Source organism: Sinocyclocheilus grahami, unplaced genomic scaffold, assembly GCF_001515645.1.
Source record: "Sinocyclocheilus grahami isolate Dianchi unplaced genomic scaffold, SAMN03320097.WGS_v1.1 scaffold71.1, whole genome shotgun sequence".
Classification (NCBI taxonomy): Eukaryota; Metazoa; Chordata; class Actinopteri; order Cypriniformes; family Cyprinidae; genus Sinocyclocheilus; species Sinocyclocheilus grahami.
Genome location: NW_015505250.1, coordinates 232017 through 245442, shown reverse-complemented (window position 1 = coordinate 245442; position 13426 = coordinate 232017). Strand labels below are relative to the sequence as shown.

The 13426-nt window shown below is 38.6% G+C and overlaps 1 protein-coding gene across 1 annotated transcript in view; it reads left to right on the top strand.

Annotated features, from left to right (window-relative positions):
* LOC107585483 (rho-associated protein kinase 2) overlaps window positions 1-12978 on the top strand; it is a 56704-nt gene extending 43726 nt beyond the window's left edge. The window contains exons 9-29 of the mRNA XM_016272514.1: window positions 944-1103; window positions 1238-1295; window positions 1499-1510; window positions 1610-1738; window positions 1826-2053; window positions 3476-3722; window positions 3804-3910; window positions 4179-4338; window positions 4585-4745; window positions 5120-5304; window positions 6160-6229; window positions 6358-6461; window positions 6705-6891; window positions 7005-7098; window positions 7525-7619; window positions 7750-7941; window positions 8031-8199; window positions 8545-8615; window positions 10844-10932; window positions 11087-11212; window positions 11870-12978. Of these exons, the coding sequence (XP_016128000.1) occupies window positions 944-1103; window positions 1238-1295; window positions 1499-1510; window positions 1610-1738; window positions 1826-2053; window positions 3476-3722; window positions 3804-3910; window positions 4179-4338; window positions 4585-4745; window positions 5120-5304; window positions 6160-6229; window positions 6358-6461; window positions 6705-6891; window positions 7005-7098; window positions 7525-7619; window positions 7750-7941; window positions 8031-8199; window positions 8545-8615; window positions 10844-10932; window positions 11087-11212; window positions 11870-12110 (2885 nt within the window). The 3' untranslated portion in view covers window positions 12111-12978. The remainder of the gene's footprint in view (window positions 1-943; window positions 1104-1237; window positions 1296-1498; window positions 1511-1609; window positions 1739-1825; window positions 2054-3475; window positions 3723-3803; window positions 3911-4178; window positions 4339-4584; window positions 4746-5119; window positions 5305-6159; window positions 6230-6357; window positions 6462-6704; window positions 6892-7004; window positions 7099-7524; window positions 7620-7749; window positions 7942-8030; window positions 8200-8544; window positions 8616-10843; window positions 10933-11086; window positions 11213-11869) is intronic.
* Window positions 12979-13426: the final 448 nt, after the last annotated feature.

The following is a 13426-nucleotide window of genomic DNA, read 5'->3' as shown; positions in this document are numbered from 1 at the left end:
CCCCCCCCCCCCCACCTCATTACCTCATTAATATGTGAACAGAAATCAAAATAAATGTTCATCCAACTTGCATATGTTTTACAATACATTTTAAACAGACAATATATTTTGAGTAATAAAAAATTTACGGACATGATCATATCTCTGAAAAAACTAAATAAATTAATATATTTCTCAAACGCCTTCTTGTCTTTATGGATGCGTGTACTTCAAATCAAGTATATTTTTTTTAAAAATTGAACTTGCAGGTAATATAATAATGAAATAAAAGGCCTCTTAAGTGTATTTAAAGAATTTTCTTGTTCATGTTTCTTACCTGCTTCTTTTAAAAAGAACACTTTTTTTTTTTTTAAATGTCGAATTAAAATAAACAAATTTAAATCAATTTTGAACCTTTTTAATAATCTTTTGCCATGCTTTAAAGTACACTCATTTTGATGTCTCAACTAACATACTGAAGTACATGTAAAGTTAATACATTTTTTAAATGTACTGAATTGCAGTTGCATCATTTAAAATGTGTATTTACAAATATATTTTTAATTAATGATGTACAAGTTTAAATAAACATAAGTATATTTTAGTTTACCATAAATGCTTTTAGTACATTCAGCAGTAAATTTAAATCATATTTAAAAGAAAATAGAAGTATTTATTAAATATAAAGTTGAATTTAAGTGGGTCAAAAAAGCCGCAAAAATGTGTGCTATTTATGTGGATTTAAAGCAAACAAATCAAAAATATTAAAAAGTTCTAAAACTATAATAATTTTGCCCAATACACATTCATATTCCAATGTTACCTAATGAAAAGTAAAGCTAGCCTGTGAGATGGATGTAAACATTTCTGAGCAATGTTATCTTTATCTCTACTATCTCAGTGCCCTTTGTATCAGCTGTTCTAAACACACACAGTGACCTGTTTTTGCCCATTCTCTCTCCAGCTGCAGCACCCGTGGTTCCAGAGCTGAGCAGTGACATAGACACCAGTAATTTTGATGAGATAGAGGAAGATAAAGGAGAAGTAGAGACCTTTCCCACACCCAAAGCCTTCGTTGGCAATCAGCTACCTTTTGTGGGGTTCAGCTACTTTAAAGAAGACCAGTAAGAGATTTGTTTTTTGTCACTTTTGTATAATAATCTATTTCTTGGAACAGTGTTGGTTCTGCATCTGATGTCCTGAAGCAAAACTAGTTGAATAACTGCTGTCACAGATTATCTGATATGTTTTTGTGTAGGTTGTTGAATGCTGTTAACAGTTCAGCAATGAAAAAAGATCCAGTATCCAAGACAGAGGTACGACACAGATACACTCCCATCTTTGTCATCTTAAACATTTAATTTAACTGCGTTATGCTCTTTAGAGACTGGATTTACTTCATACAGTAGTCCCTGGTTAGAGACTTAATAAGAGACTTGGACTTAAACTGGTTAGTGCTTCTTGCAACATTGGTTGTAACATTTTTTTTTCTCTTTCTTTCTCTTTTTTTTACCCGTAGGACAATTTAGCTGTAAGTGTTCACACTCTATCTGCTTAATATACATCTTGTTAGGTAATTTATAAATTTAAGAGATTGATGACATATTAAATTGCTTGATTTTCCACTCAGCTCCAGAAGAAACTTCACTCTCTAGAAGAGCAGCTCAACAATGAAATGCAGACCAAAGATGAGCTGGAGCAAAAATACAGAAGCAACTGTAGCCGCCTGGAGAAGATCACCAAAGAGCTTGATGAAGAAGTGAGTGGGTGTTTCGTCTTTGGGATCTCAGTAAAGTTGTGTGTAGGAATATACAGTAATCTTATCACTTTGCACATGTGTTTATAGATCAATAGCAGAAAAGGGTTGGAGACGACTCTTAGACAGTTGGAGAGAGAGAAAGCTCTCCTGCAGCACAAGAGTGTAGAGAGTCACCGCAGGGCAGAGAGTGAAGCCGACCGCAAACGCTGCTTGGAGAATGAAGTGAACAATCTGAGGGATCAGCTGGATGAAATGAAGAAGAAAAACCAGAACTCCCACATCTCCAATGAGAAGAACATCCACCTGCAGAAACAGGTTAGTGGGTTAGAGAAAGAAAAAAACAAAACAAAAAATTACTGACCCCCAATTGTTTGAACAGATATATATATATAATTTTGCATTCATTCACAAAACATTTATGTGGTTATTTTATACTTGTATGATGTTTTGTTGCATACTCTTAAGTCAGAATAATACAGTGTCTGTTAAAAGCATCATTCAGTTACTTAAAGGGGTGGTTCACTGTTTTTTTTCTAGGCTTGATTGTGTTTATGGGGTGCAGTCTAACTTGTTAATGCTTCGTTTTTTTTAAAGCGCATTATTTTTCACATAATTTACCTTTATTCCACACCGCTCTGTCCCTTCTCTGAGAAACCCGCTGATTATTTCCTCCTTGTATGAAGCCCCTCCCTCAGAAATAGGTGATGGGCTCTGATTGGTTAGCTAGCCCAGTGTGTTGTGATTGGCTAAACTGCCTCTATTGCAAACGTCCCGCCCCTCACTTCGGCAGCATGTGCTCCGGTTTTATTGTAAACAAAGGCATCGTTAATATCGCTTATCAGATTGAGCCCGATTGAGAAGCAGAGGATATTATTATTGAAGAGGATCGTGCAGAACCTGTGCAAGCATGGCTTTTAATGGTAGGCCTATGTTTTTTGTTTGTTGTTGTCTCATACTTTTAGATACGCTGTTATTTGTAAATGCTACTGCTTATGTTAGCTTTTTATATACGGTTTTATCCTGATTAAACTTTAATACAGTACAGCAACTGCACGCGCGTCCATGTTTAACGCTTCTCATAGCTAAGTGAGAATAAGTGTATAATTGGAACAGTTCATTGTTGGAGCTGAGCTGAGAGAGAGAGAGAGAGAGAGAGAGAGATGCAAAGCATGTGCAGAGCAGGGGAACGCGAGGAACAGTATTAAGAACTGCTGCTTTAGAACATTGATTTTGAAACTTGAGAATCCATTAGAATCGTTAGAAGACAGAATCACGATTCATATACGAGTAGATTTTTACGTGCACCTCTAGTTTTCTCTTCCTCTTCTCTAAAGCAACGCAGCATGGCCTCAACCCCCCTTTGTTGCCTTTTCCCGAGGGCGGGGTTTATCTGGGTTTGTTATGTCACGAACCCGGGAAGTAACGCTTTGTAGTCCCTACCAGCTGTTTTTGTAGGCATTAAACTGCCAGAATTTTAAAAGACAATATCTCCGGTTGCATTGAACTTTCAGCTTCGTAACTTTGCAGATATTGTTTATTCTCAAACAGCAACATTAGACACTAACTAACATTAAAAAAAGTGAAATCGCAATGAAACACCCCTTTAAAAGTAGAGTTCCCAGAATTTCAGTCTTCCTGGATCAACACGTGGCTATGTGTTTTTCTCATGTGTGATCAAGTAACAAAGTGATCCTAGTAACATAACGTTATGTCCCCATTATAAACTCTCTCCGGCAGCTGGATGAGGCAAATACGTTATTGCGGGCGGAATCCGATGCTGCTGCGAGGCTGCGTAAAACTCAGACAGAGAGCTCAAAACAGCTGCAGCAGCTGGAGGCTCACGTGAGAGAACTGCAGGACAAATGCTGCATGCTGGAGAACAGCAAACTCACACTAGAGAGGGACAACATCAGCCTACAGGCCGCGCTGGACGCAGAGAAACGAGAGCACACCCAGGGCTCTGAGACTATCTATGATCTACAGGGTAAGTGCATATCCTCTGTTTTGGATGTGTGCGTTCATTTCACACTCAACAATATTCATCCACATTCCACCTCTTCTGCAGCACGCATCTCTGGTTTGGAGGAGGAAGTGAAACAGGTGAGACAGGCCCTATCTAAAGCTGAGACGGAGAAAAGGCAACTCCAGGAGAAGCTTACAGATCTGGAAAAGGTAGACAAATCTTTCTCATTCTAATTTCCTCCTTCTTTGTTGAGACACTTGTGACATCATTATAGGTTACGGTTGTGGATCCATACGTAATCATTAGTGCCTTCCTCACAGGATGTTAATCATTCCCAGCATTCCCTGCTAAAGTAATGTTGTTCACAAATGGCTATTAGAAAGCTACAGACTTGATTTACTGGGGTTTACTCACTGTTAATTGAATTTTATGTCTAACCACTCCTCTAATATCCCCCTCTGTTTATGCGCCCAATAGGAGAAGAGCAATAACCAGATTGACATGACCTACAAGCTGAAGATTTTGCAGCAGGGTTTGGAGCAGGAGGAGGCGGCACACAAGGCCACAAAAGCTCGACTTGCTGATAAGAACAAGATCAGCGAGTCCATCGAAGGAGCCAAATCTGAGGCTGTAAAGGGTATGAGAGTTTGATGGGATTAAAGATCCCACGAAAGGCACATTTTTAAATGTATTTAAATTTTTCCTATTAAAACAGGAAGCTTGACAGTGAAGTTTACTTTGAAGGGTGCAGTGGAGAATATGATGTTTTAGATTTAGAGTTGGTGGTTTAGTCGAGAGCTACACCAAAGGAGATTTGATTGAGGAATTGCTGGTTTTCTAAAACATACCAGGATTTTATGACTGTCTGTATGTGTTCACCTAGAGCTGGAACAGAAGCTGCAGGAGGAACGATCCTCTAAACTGCGTGTAGAGAACAGGGTGTTAGAACTGGAGAAGAAGAGCTCCATGCTTGACTGCGACTATAAACAGTCACTGCAGAAACTAGAGGAATTGCGACGACACAAAGAGAGACTCACAGAAGAGGTTTGTGGAGGGTAACAAAAATATTAATCAGAATATGTTTTCAAAAGAAAACATTTACTTTAAATTGTAATAATTAATTTTAATCAAATGAATGCAGCCTTGAACATAAAGTGACTTCTTTCAAAACCATTAAAAACCTTTCTGATCTCAAACATTTAAATGTTAGTGTATTTCTTTATTTTGGGATATTTTTATTTAAATATACATGTTCCTTTATATTGCAGTGGAAAGTTGTTTTTACTTGTGTATTTTTTAGATGCAGTGCAGGTCATGTCACTTGAAGCATTATGTTTTTCATATATAACAAAAACTTTTTTCCATCACAATAAAGGTTGTTCCAAAAATGTGCCTGTTCTTTCTCTCTCTCTCTCTAGGTGAAGAATCTGAGTCTGAAGATCGAGCAAGAGATTCAGAAACGCGCTTTGACTCAGAATGACCTAAAGGTTCAGAACCAGCAGCTCAGCACCCTGCGAACATCAGAGAAACAACTCAAACAGGAGATAAACCACCTGTTGGAAATCAAACGCAGCCTGGAAAAGCAAAATATGGAACTGCGCAAGTATGCAATGCATGCATAACTTATTAGCTGCGTTTACATGGACCCTACTAATCCGATCGTAAGTGGACTAGAAGCACAATCAGATTGAATTGTCCAGATCCGACTAAAATTTAGATCGGATTGTAAGGGGTGGTTTATTCCTTTTGTAATCCGAGCGAGAGGACATGTAAACACTTGATTGGATTGAAATCCGAATCTGGAAAGTACTACGCATGTGCAGTGATGTAAAAATAGTGTAATGACGTATGACGCGCGGAACAAGCTGTTCTTCCTGGTGAATAAAGTGTCATAAATGAGTGTCCCGTCATTTATAAAACTCCCGTTTCACTCAGCTTCTGTGAAGTGGAGCAGCACAACGTCCCACCAGTCCTTGTTTAAGACTCACATCAACAGACGACTGGTTTTGGGTGCAGGAAGGGGCACTTTTACTGCTTTATAAAGTACGCAGCACAGCACAACAGTTCATGTGCTGCTCATCGCCTAATTAGGACCCGAAGTAGATAAATATCACGTGTGCTTTTTAAAACAGTATGCGACAACAGGGGGTAACTTTGTATATTCATGCAGTGTGCGCATGTCAAAAGAGTAAATCCGATCAGAAGCTTGTGACATATAAACACGCATATCAACCCGATCACTTTATTTAGTGTTCCATGTAAACACTATGTACGGATTCGTCAATCAGAATGAATTCAAAAAGCAGAAAGTGTCCATGTAAACGTACCTATTGAATATTCATTACCTTACACACAAACACAAAATTTAATAAGTCTGTGGTTGAAGAACCTCTTCTGTTTTTGCTAAAATATTAAAGTTGTTCATATATTAGATCATTTTCTATGTATGTGATCGTAGGGAGCGTCAGGATTCTGATGGACAGATGAAGGAACTGCAGGATCAGTTGGAGGCAGAGCAGTATTTCTCTGTAAGAAGTCTAAATTCTCTTTCCTTCCAGAAACAAACTGAGCACTCAAAGGTCTAACAAGACTCTGTGTGTGTGTGTGTGTGTGTGTGTGTGTGTGTGTGTGTGTGTGCCTGTGCGTTTGTGTATAGACGCTGTATAAGACACAGGTGCGGGAGCTAAAGGAAGAGTGTGAGGAGAAAAATAAACTCTATAAAGACATGCAGCAGAGTCTACAGGAGCTACAGGAGGAAAGGTGAGATTTATATCCAATAACAAGCAGAAAATCCACAGCCTAGTGTGCAAAATGTGTTCAGTTTTAATTTTTTTAATTTAAATTACTGTATTTAAGCAAAATGTTCACTACAACATGTCATATATAATTTAGTTTTGTGGTCAAAATACCAGACAAAAACTTTTTATTTTAATCACATTGTAAATTGAAAGTATATATGTTGGTTTAAATTCTATGTACCTTTTTCTCTTGTCTCATTCTCAGGGATTCTCTTGCGGCCCAGTTAGAGATCACACTAACGAAAGCTGACTCAGAGCAGCTGGCGCGCTCCATTGCGGAGGAGCAGTATTCCGACCTGGAGAAGGAGAAGATCATGAAGGAGCTGGAGATCAAAGAGATGATGGCCAGACACAGACAGGAGCTTGCTGAAAAAGACTCCACCATCACCTCAGTGAGTTACACCACACTTCAGCTATTAGCCGGTGTTAAAGAAACACATTTAGATTTGCAGCAGTCTTGAGGATATTGGATGGTTTTGGGTTTAATTTTCCCATCCTACTACAGTTAGAGGAAGCTAATCGCACATTGACGAATGATGTGGCAAACTTGGCCAATGAGAAAGAAGAACTGAACAACAAGCTAAAGGAAACACAAGACTGTAAGTTGATGACCAACTAATTTTGTTCTTGCTGATTAATTTTGGTGGACTTTTGTCTATACAGAAACACACACATATAAAGCTGTCACAATATCAAATTATTGTTTGCAAAAGAATTCACAATAATGGATTATGATATTGTCTTGTGTAAAATTAACATATCAATTTCATTTAATTAGTATTAATTTCAATTATTATATTTCATTTTCTAAACAGTTGAACCCTCTCTATATATATATATATATATATATATATATATATATAAAATGTGTGTGATTTAAAATGTAATTTTAAAATAAAATATTTTTAAATATTTACATCATTTTTTTAAATTAATATTTTAGATTTTTTTCACATAGGTTTTGACAGTGGCTGAGTTTGGCTTTTCGTGTCTCTGTGATGACTGAGAGCATTTTTGATTTTCAGACCTGCAGAATCTCAAGAATGAAGAGCAGTCCATCATTCAAGTGAAACTAGCCCTTGAGAAACAGCTTCAGTCAGAGAGAACTCTCAAAACACAGGTACATCATAACATTGTCCTTGTAGAAAAATATGAATCAAATTAAGTTTGTTTGATTTTTATTTATTTATAAAAAAAAATACTGCCTCAATTACTACTTTTTTTCCAATTTTACCGGCTTTTTACTTTAGGCGGTGAACAAGCTGGCAGAGATCATGAATAGAAAGGAGGTCAGAGGTGGTGGAAGTCGCCGTGGAAATGATACAGACGTGAGGAGGAAGGAGAAAGAAAACAGGAAGTTGCAGCTGGAGCTGCGTTCCGAGAGGGAGAAGCTCAACAGTTCTATCATCAAATACCAGAGAGAAATCAACGACATGCAAGCGGTATGACTGCTAATCAGTGTCTGAAGAATGCCACACTTCTTGACATAGAGTCAGATTGCTTGTTTCTTACGCTCGTTTATTTCCTGCAGCAACTGGCAGATGAGTCTCAGGTGCGTATTGAGCTGCAGATGGCTCTGGACAGTAAAGACAGCGATATCGAGCAGCTGCGCAGCCTGCTGAACTCTTTTAACGTCCAGTCGCTCGACTCTGCCAGTATGAGCAGCGGCCCAGAAATGGACACTGATGAATCACTACCAGGTACTGTTAAGTTCTTTTCCAAATTTCTTTTCATTCTGTTTTTCTCTCTCCTCTTTTATAACTTTTCATTTTTAATTAACTTTCCTCGTGTTTTTTTCCACATCGTTCCATGTCACTCTCCTTTCTTTCTGCTTAGTTTTGGTCTTGTTCTCAGTTCAACTTTTGATCTTTCACCCTTCACCTCACTGCAGAGCCTGACCCTACAGGTGACCTGCATGGTGTTCAGACCTTTTGACCTTTTAAGACTTGCCTGGACCTCATGTTTTCTGTTGAAAGGCTTTTCTCTGGTGTAGTTTTATAAAATGGCTGTTTTATTATACATCTCTTTCTCTGCGTGTTGTACAGAGACAAGACTGGAGGGTTGGCTATCTTTACCAGTGAGGAACAACACCAAACGATTTGGGTGGGAAAGGAAGGTATGTTTTTAGACAGGAGTATTGCATTTATTAAAGCAAGCAGTTAGCTAAGGATGCTGTGAAAAAAAATTGGGGGGGTGAGAGTTTATTTAAATGTATCTCTGAGGGGAACTGACTGTTTATAAAAGTGGATGATATTTTCTTTTCATCTCGTCTCTGTATAATTCATATTAAAGCAGCATTCATAAGCGCTGCTCTGCTTTGTTTGCAGTGGTAACCAAGGAAACGCTTTTGCTGCTGTTCCATAAGCGCCACCTGCTGTCAGAGAGTGAATCTGCGTCTCATTCAGAGCCTTCTGCTCTTTGTTTCGTGCAGATGTTTTATGTAGTATAGTTTCACAAAACTAAAGTCAGAGCATTCTGTTTTTGTTTAAAAATGTCAAATTATGCAATCTAATTTAGATTTAAAAAACTGCTCATGCTGCATGTATTCAGCATCTTTCTTTGGATTGTGATTCAAATGCAGAGGTTGCCTCTAATTTTAAATGGAAAGAGCACAGGTAGCCTTTGTTTATATGAAGAGATTTATTTTGTCTTATTTATTTGATTAGATTTAGGGTTTGTTTTAAAATTGTAAAGTTTTTAAAATAGCTTTAAAATTTCAATTTAGTTTTGTTATTTGACATTTCTGTTTCACCTAAGGACTGTTATAATCATTATTGGGGTCTTTTATAAAGCAGATCTCTCCTGTGCAGGGTTGGGTATCGAGTTCAAAACTTTTTAGGTACCGACCGAATTGCCTCGATACCATCAAGTATCGAAAAATGTCTTGTTGTTTAGTACCAAATTTCGATACCTAAGGGGTTAATCTCATTCATCTTATACCAACCTACAGGCAGAAACTGAAATCAGCTAAACCGGTTATAAGGACTGTAAAAAGATGGACTAATAAAGCAGAGTGGGATTTAAAAGTCTCCTTCGACTGCACTGATTGGAGTGTTTTTGAAGCTGCTGCCAATGATCTGGACGAGCTCACAGACACTTGTAACATCATCCATCACTTTCTGTGAGGGCATGTACATTCCTACCATGGCTCATTTAACTTACAACAATGATAAACCGTGGTTCACAGTAAAACTCAGACAGCCCTGTCAGGCCAAAGAAGATGCTTACAGGAATGGGGACGGAGTCTTGTATAAACCGGCCAAAAACACACTGACAAAGGAGATCAGAGTGGCTAAGAGAAACTACTCAGAAAAGCTGAGAATCCAGTTTTCAGCCAATGACCCTGCTTCAGTGTGGAAAGGACTGAAAGACATGACCAATTACAAGATACCACTCCCCAGCACAGTGTTGAATCAACAACTGGCAGACGATTTGAATGAGTTCTATTGCAGGTTTGAAAAACCCTGTCTCACACCCCACACCCATTCTGACCCTCTCTCCATGGATCCATTAACACATCCAGCAACCCACCTCTCCCTCCTCCTGCACTTTAGATCAGTGAAGATGATGTTCATCAGGTCTTCCAGAAAAGAAGACAAGAAGCCTTCAACACTATCATCCCAATCCTCCAGTCCAAGAAACCCAACTCTCTGTGCCCACCTCCATCTGCCAGTGGATCGCCAGCTTTCTGACAGATAGGCAGCGGCTAGTGAGGCTGGGAAAATTCTCATCCTGCACCCGTACGATCAGCACTGGCGCCCCTCAGGGATGTGTGCTCTCCCCACTGCCCTTCTCCCTGTACACCAATGACTGCTCTGCAAAGGACCCCTCTGTCAAGCTGCTGAAGTTTGCAGATGACACCACACTTATCGGCCTCATACAGGACGGTGACGAGTCTGCTTACAGACAGGAGATTAAAGAGCTGGCTGCTTGGTGCAATCTTAACAACCTGGAGCTGAAAACGCTCAAAACAGTGGAGCTAATTGTGAACTTCAGGAGAAATCCCCCTGCACTCCCCTCACTTACCATCATGAACAGCACTGTAGCAACAGTGGAGTCATTCAGATTCCTGGGCAGACTCTCTCCCTGAAGTGGGAGTTCCACATAGACTCCATTGTCAAAAAGGCCCAGCAGAGGCTGTACTTCCTTCGCCAGCTGAGGAAGCTCAACCTGCCACAGGAGCTGCTGAAACATTTCTACTCTGCGGTCATTGAATCTGTCCTCTGCACTTCTATAACTGTCTGGTTCAGCTCAGCTACCAAAACTGACCTTAGAAGAATACTCTTGCATCAGGAATCCCATCCAGTGATTCAGTGAGTCTTTTGTTTCTTTTCTCTTCTCTAGTATGTTGTGGTGAGCAGCAAGAAGATTCTCTTCTACAACAGTGAGCAGGACAAAGAGCATTCCAATCCTTACATGGTGTTGGACATAGAGTGAGTCTTTTTATTCTTTAAATCCATTTAGATAAACAAACGCCAAGCTCATTCATTTTGTCCCATTGAAAAAAAAGTTGTCATTTATCTTAATGACTTAAATCATCTCTGTCGTCTTATCATTATCTTGATTTCTCTGGCATTCTCTTGACAGTAAACTTTTTCATGTGCGTTCGGTAACCCAGACGGACGTCTATCGTGCTGACGCCAAAGAGATCCCCAGAATATTCCAGGTATATTGGTATACCACAGGTGGAGTATCAGGGAACTTCTCATATGTATCTTTAATGTATCGTATCGTTGGCTATGCATCAAGATGCATAGCATATCGCATCGGCCTCTGTCATGGAGATGCACATCCCTAATGTATACACATGAGTCAGTTTTAGTTTAGTTTAGTTATCATGTTTTTTTTTTCCCTGAAAGCCATGATTTTTTCACCACAGTGTAATTTGTATTGTGTAATTATGTATTGTGTTGACAGCATTTTGCTGTCAAGATAAAAATTTTGGTGCACTGAAAAAAAAAATTGTGTAGGATTTAATTTGAAACTATTTTCACTCAGAAAATTTCTCAAACAAAAATGACACATTTTCACAAAGAAACAAGTGACACTTGTTTTTTTGTTATTTTTATAAAGTAGGAAGACTCACTTCAGAAAATAATTTGCCAATTCTTGTCACTATCTTCCTTCATTTGATGGAAAAATGCATTTTAGGCGTCGTAAAATGTCTTTTATGTTGTGTAGAATTTAAAGTCATACAAGTTTGGAACAACATTAGAGTGAGTGAATGATGACAATTTACTCCTGTTTTTCATTTTTGTGTGAACTGTCTCTTTACCATCTTGTTTTGTAAAGTCGCTAGGCACGTGTTTGGCATCGGTTACACACTAGAGTGGTACTCTATATGATACACAGGTCTGTGCACAACATAACGGAACCAACAGCATGTGCGGAGAAATCTGGCTTCATCTACCACAAGGGACATGAGTTTATTCCTTTATTCTACCACTTTCCTGCCAACTGCGAGGCCTGTACCAAACCCCTGTGGAACATGTTCAAACCTCCTCTGGCTCTGGAATGCCAGAGATGTCAGATCAAATGCCACAAGGAGCACATGGACAAGAGAGAGGAAAGTCTCAGACACTGTACTCCAGACCAGTTCAACACTGGGTGAGAGGAGAAGACTGCCGACCTGGAAGTTGGATGGAGGATGTATTGATGTTTATTTTAGGATGCTTCAGAAACATCATTCAGGAGCTTTCAAGGTTTAAATCGAGGTGCTTGACTAACAGAATAACATTTGCGATCTTCGCTAATGGTGGCTTACCGGATAGAAAACTTGAACAGTGTTACGCTGGGCTATTTCTTGTAACTTGGGATGCAAGATGACAGCTTGGACATTAACAAAGCACTTTTTCTCTTTTGTATCAAATCAGGTTTTTAATTGTGACTAATAACACTGAATTTAAAGGCTAAATACTAAAAGTATGCGTCAAAAGATTTAAAACTTCTCACAAAGAGCTCTGTATCTTCAAATTGATTGCACATTTAGCACCAAAGTCAAGATGCATACAGATGTGCGGCCTTTAAAGCTTCAGCAGACATTAAGCAGTGGCCGATCTTATTTTTAAGGTTTAGCTCTGTTATAGTTATTACCTCTTAGGTGCCAAGGTGTAGCTTCACCTTAGCGAACTACCTCCAGACCTTACTGAGACGAGGTTGGTGAAGGCTTGGCTGAATGCTTTCTCCTCCACCTGCAGGCCTCTGGATTCGGAGCTTCAGGACTGGCACTGGGCTCTGGATGACGTGGATGACGTAGATTATGAACATACGTTTAATTTCTGAGGAGCATGTGTAGGGTTGAAACAGGGTAACTGCTTACATAGGGGCTCTGTTCCAAAACCTCCTAATCCACCCACTTTGGCAGCATTTAGATTATTTGCTGATGTATAATACACACTAAGGTAATACTTACAGTTAGTAATGTGATAACATAAATGTTATCAAATGCTAAATGTTATCCATTTTTATACAGTACATTATTATGTTGTGATGTCTAAATTCACTTGTAGCATATTTATTGAAACAAAATAGAATTTTAATATCAGACATTTATCAGTTTGGGGTCAGTAAGATTTTTGTTTAAATCTATTTGAAAGAAGTCTCTTATGCTCAACGAAGCTGCGTTTATTTAGTCAGAAATACAGTAAAAAACGTAATATTGTGAAATATAGATACAATTTAAAATAACTTTGTTTTTGTTTGAATATATTTTAAAGTGTAATGTATTCCTCTGATGGCAACGATGAATTTTCAACAGCCGTTACTCCAGTCTTCAATGTCACATGATTCTTCAGACATAAATAAATGTCTTGATGGTCACTTTTGTCAATGTAATGCTTTCTTGTAAAATAAAAGTATTAATCTCCTTAAAAAAAATCTTGCTGACCCTAGAACTTTGAACAGTAGTATATGTCTAAAATAATCTAT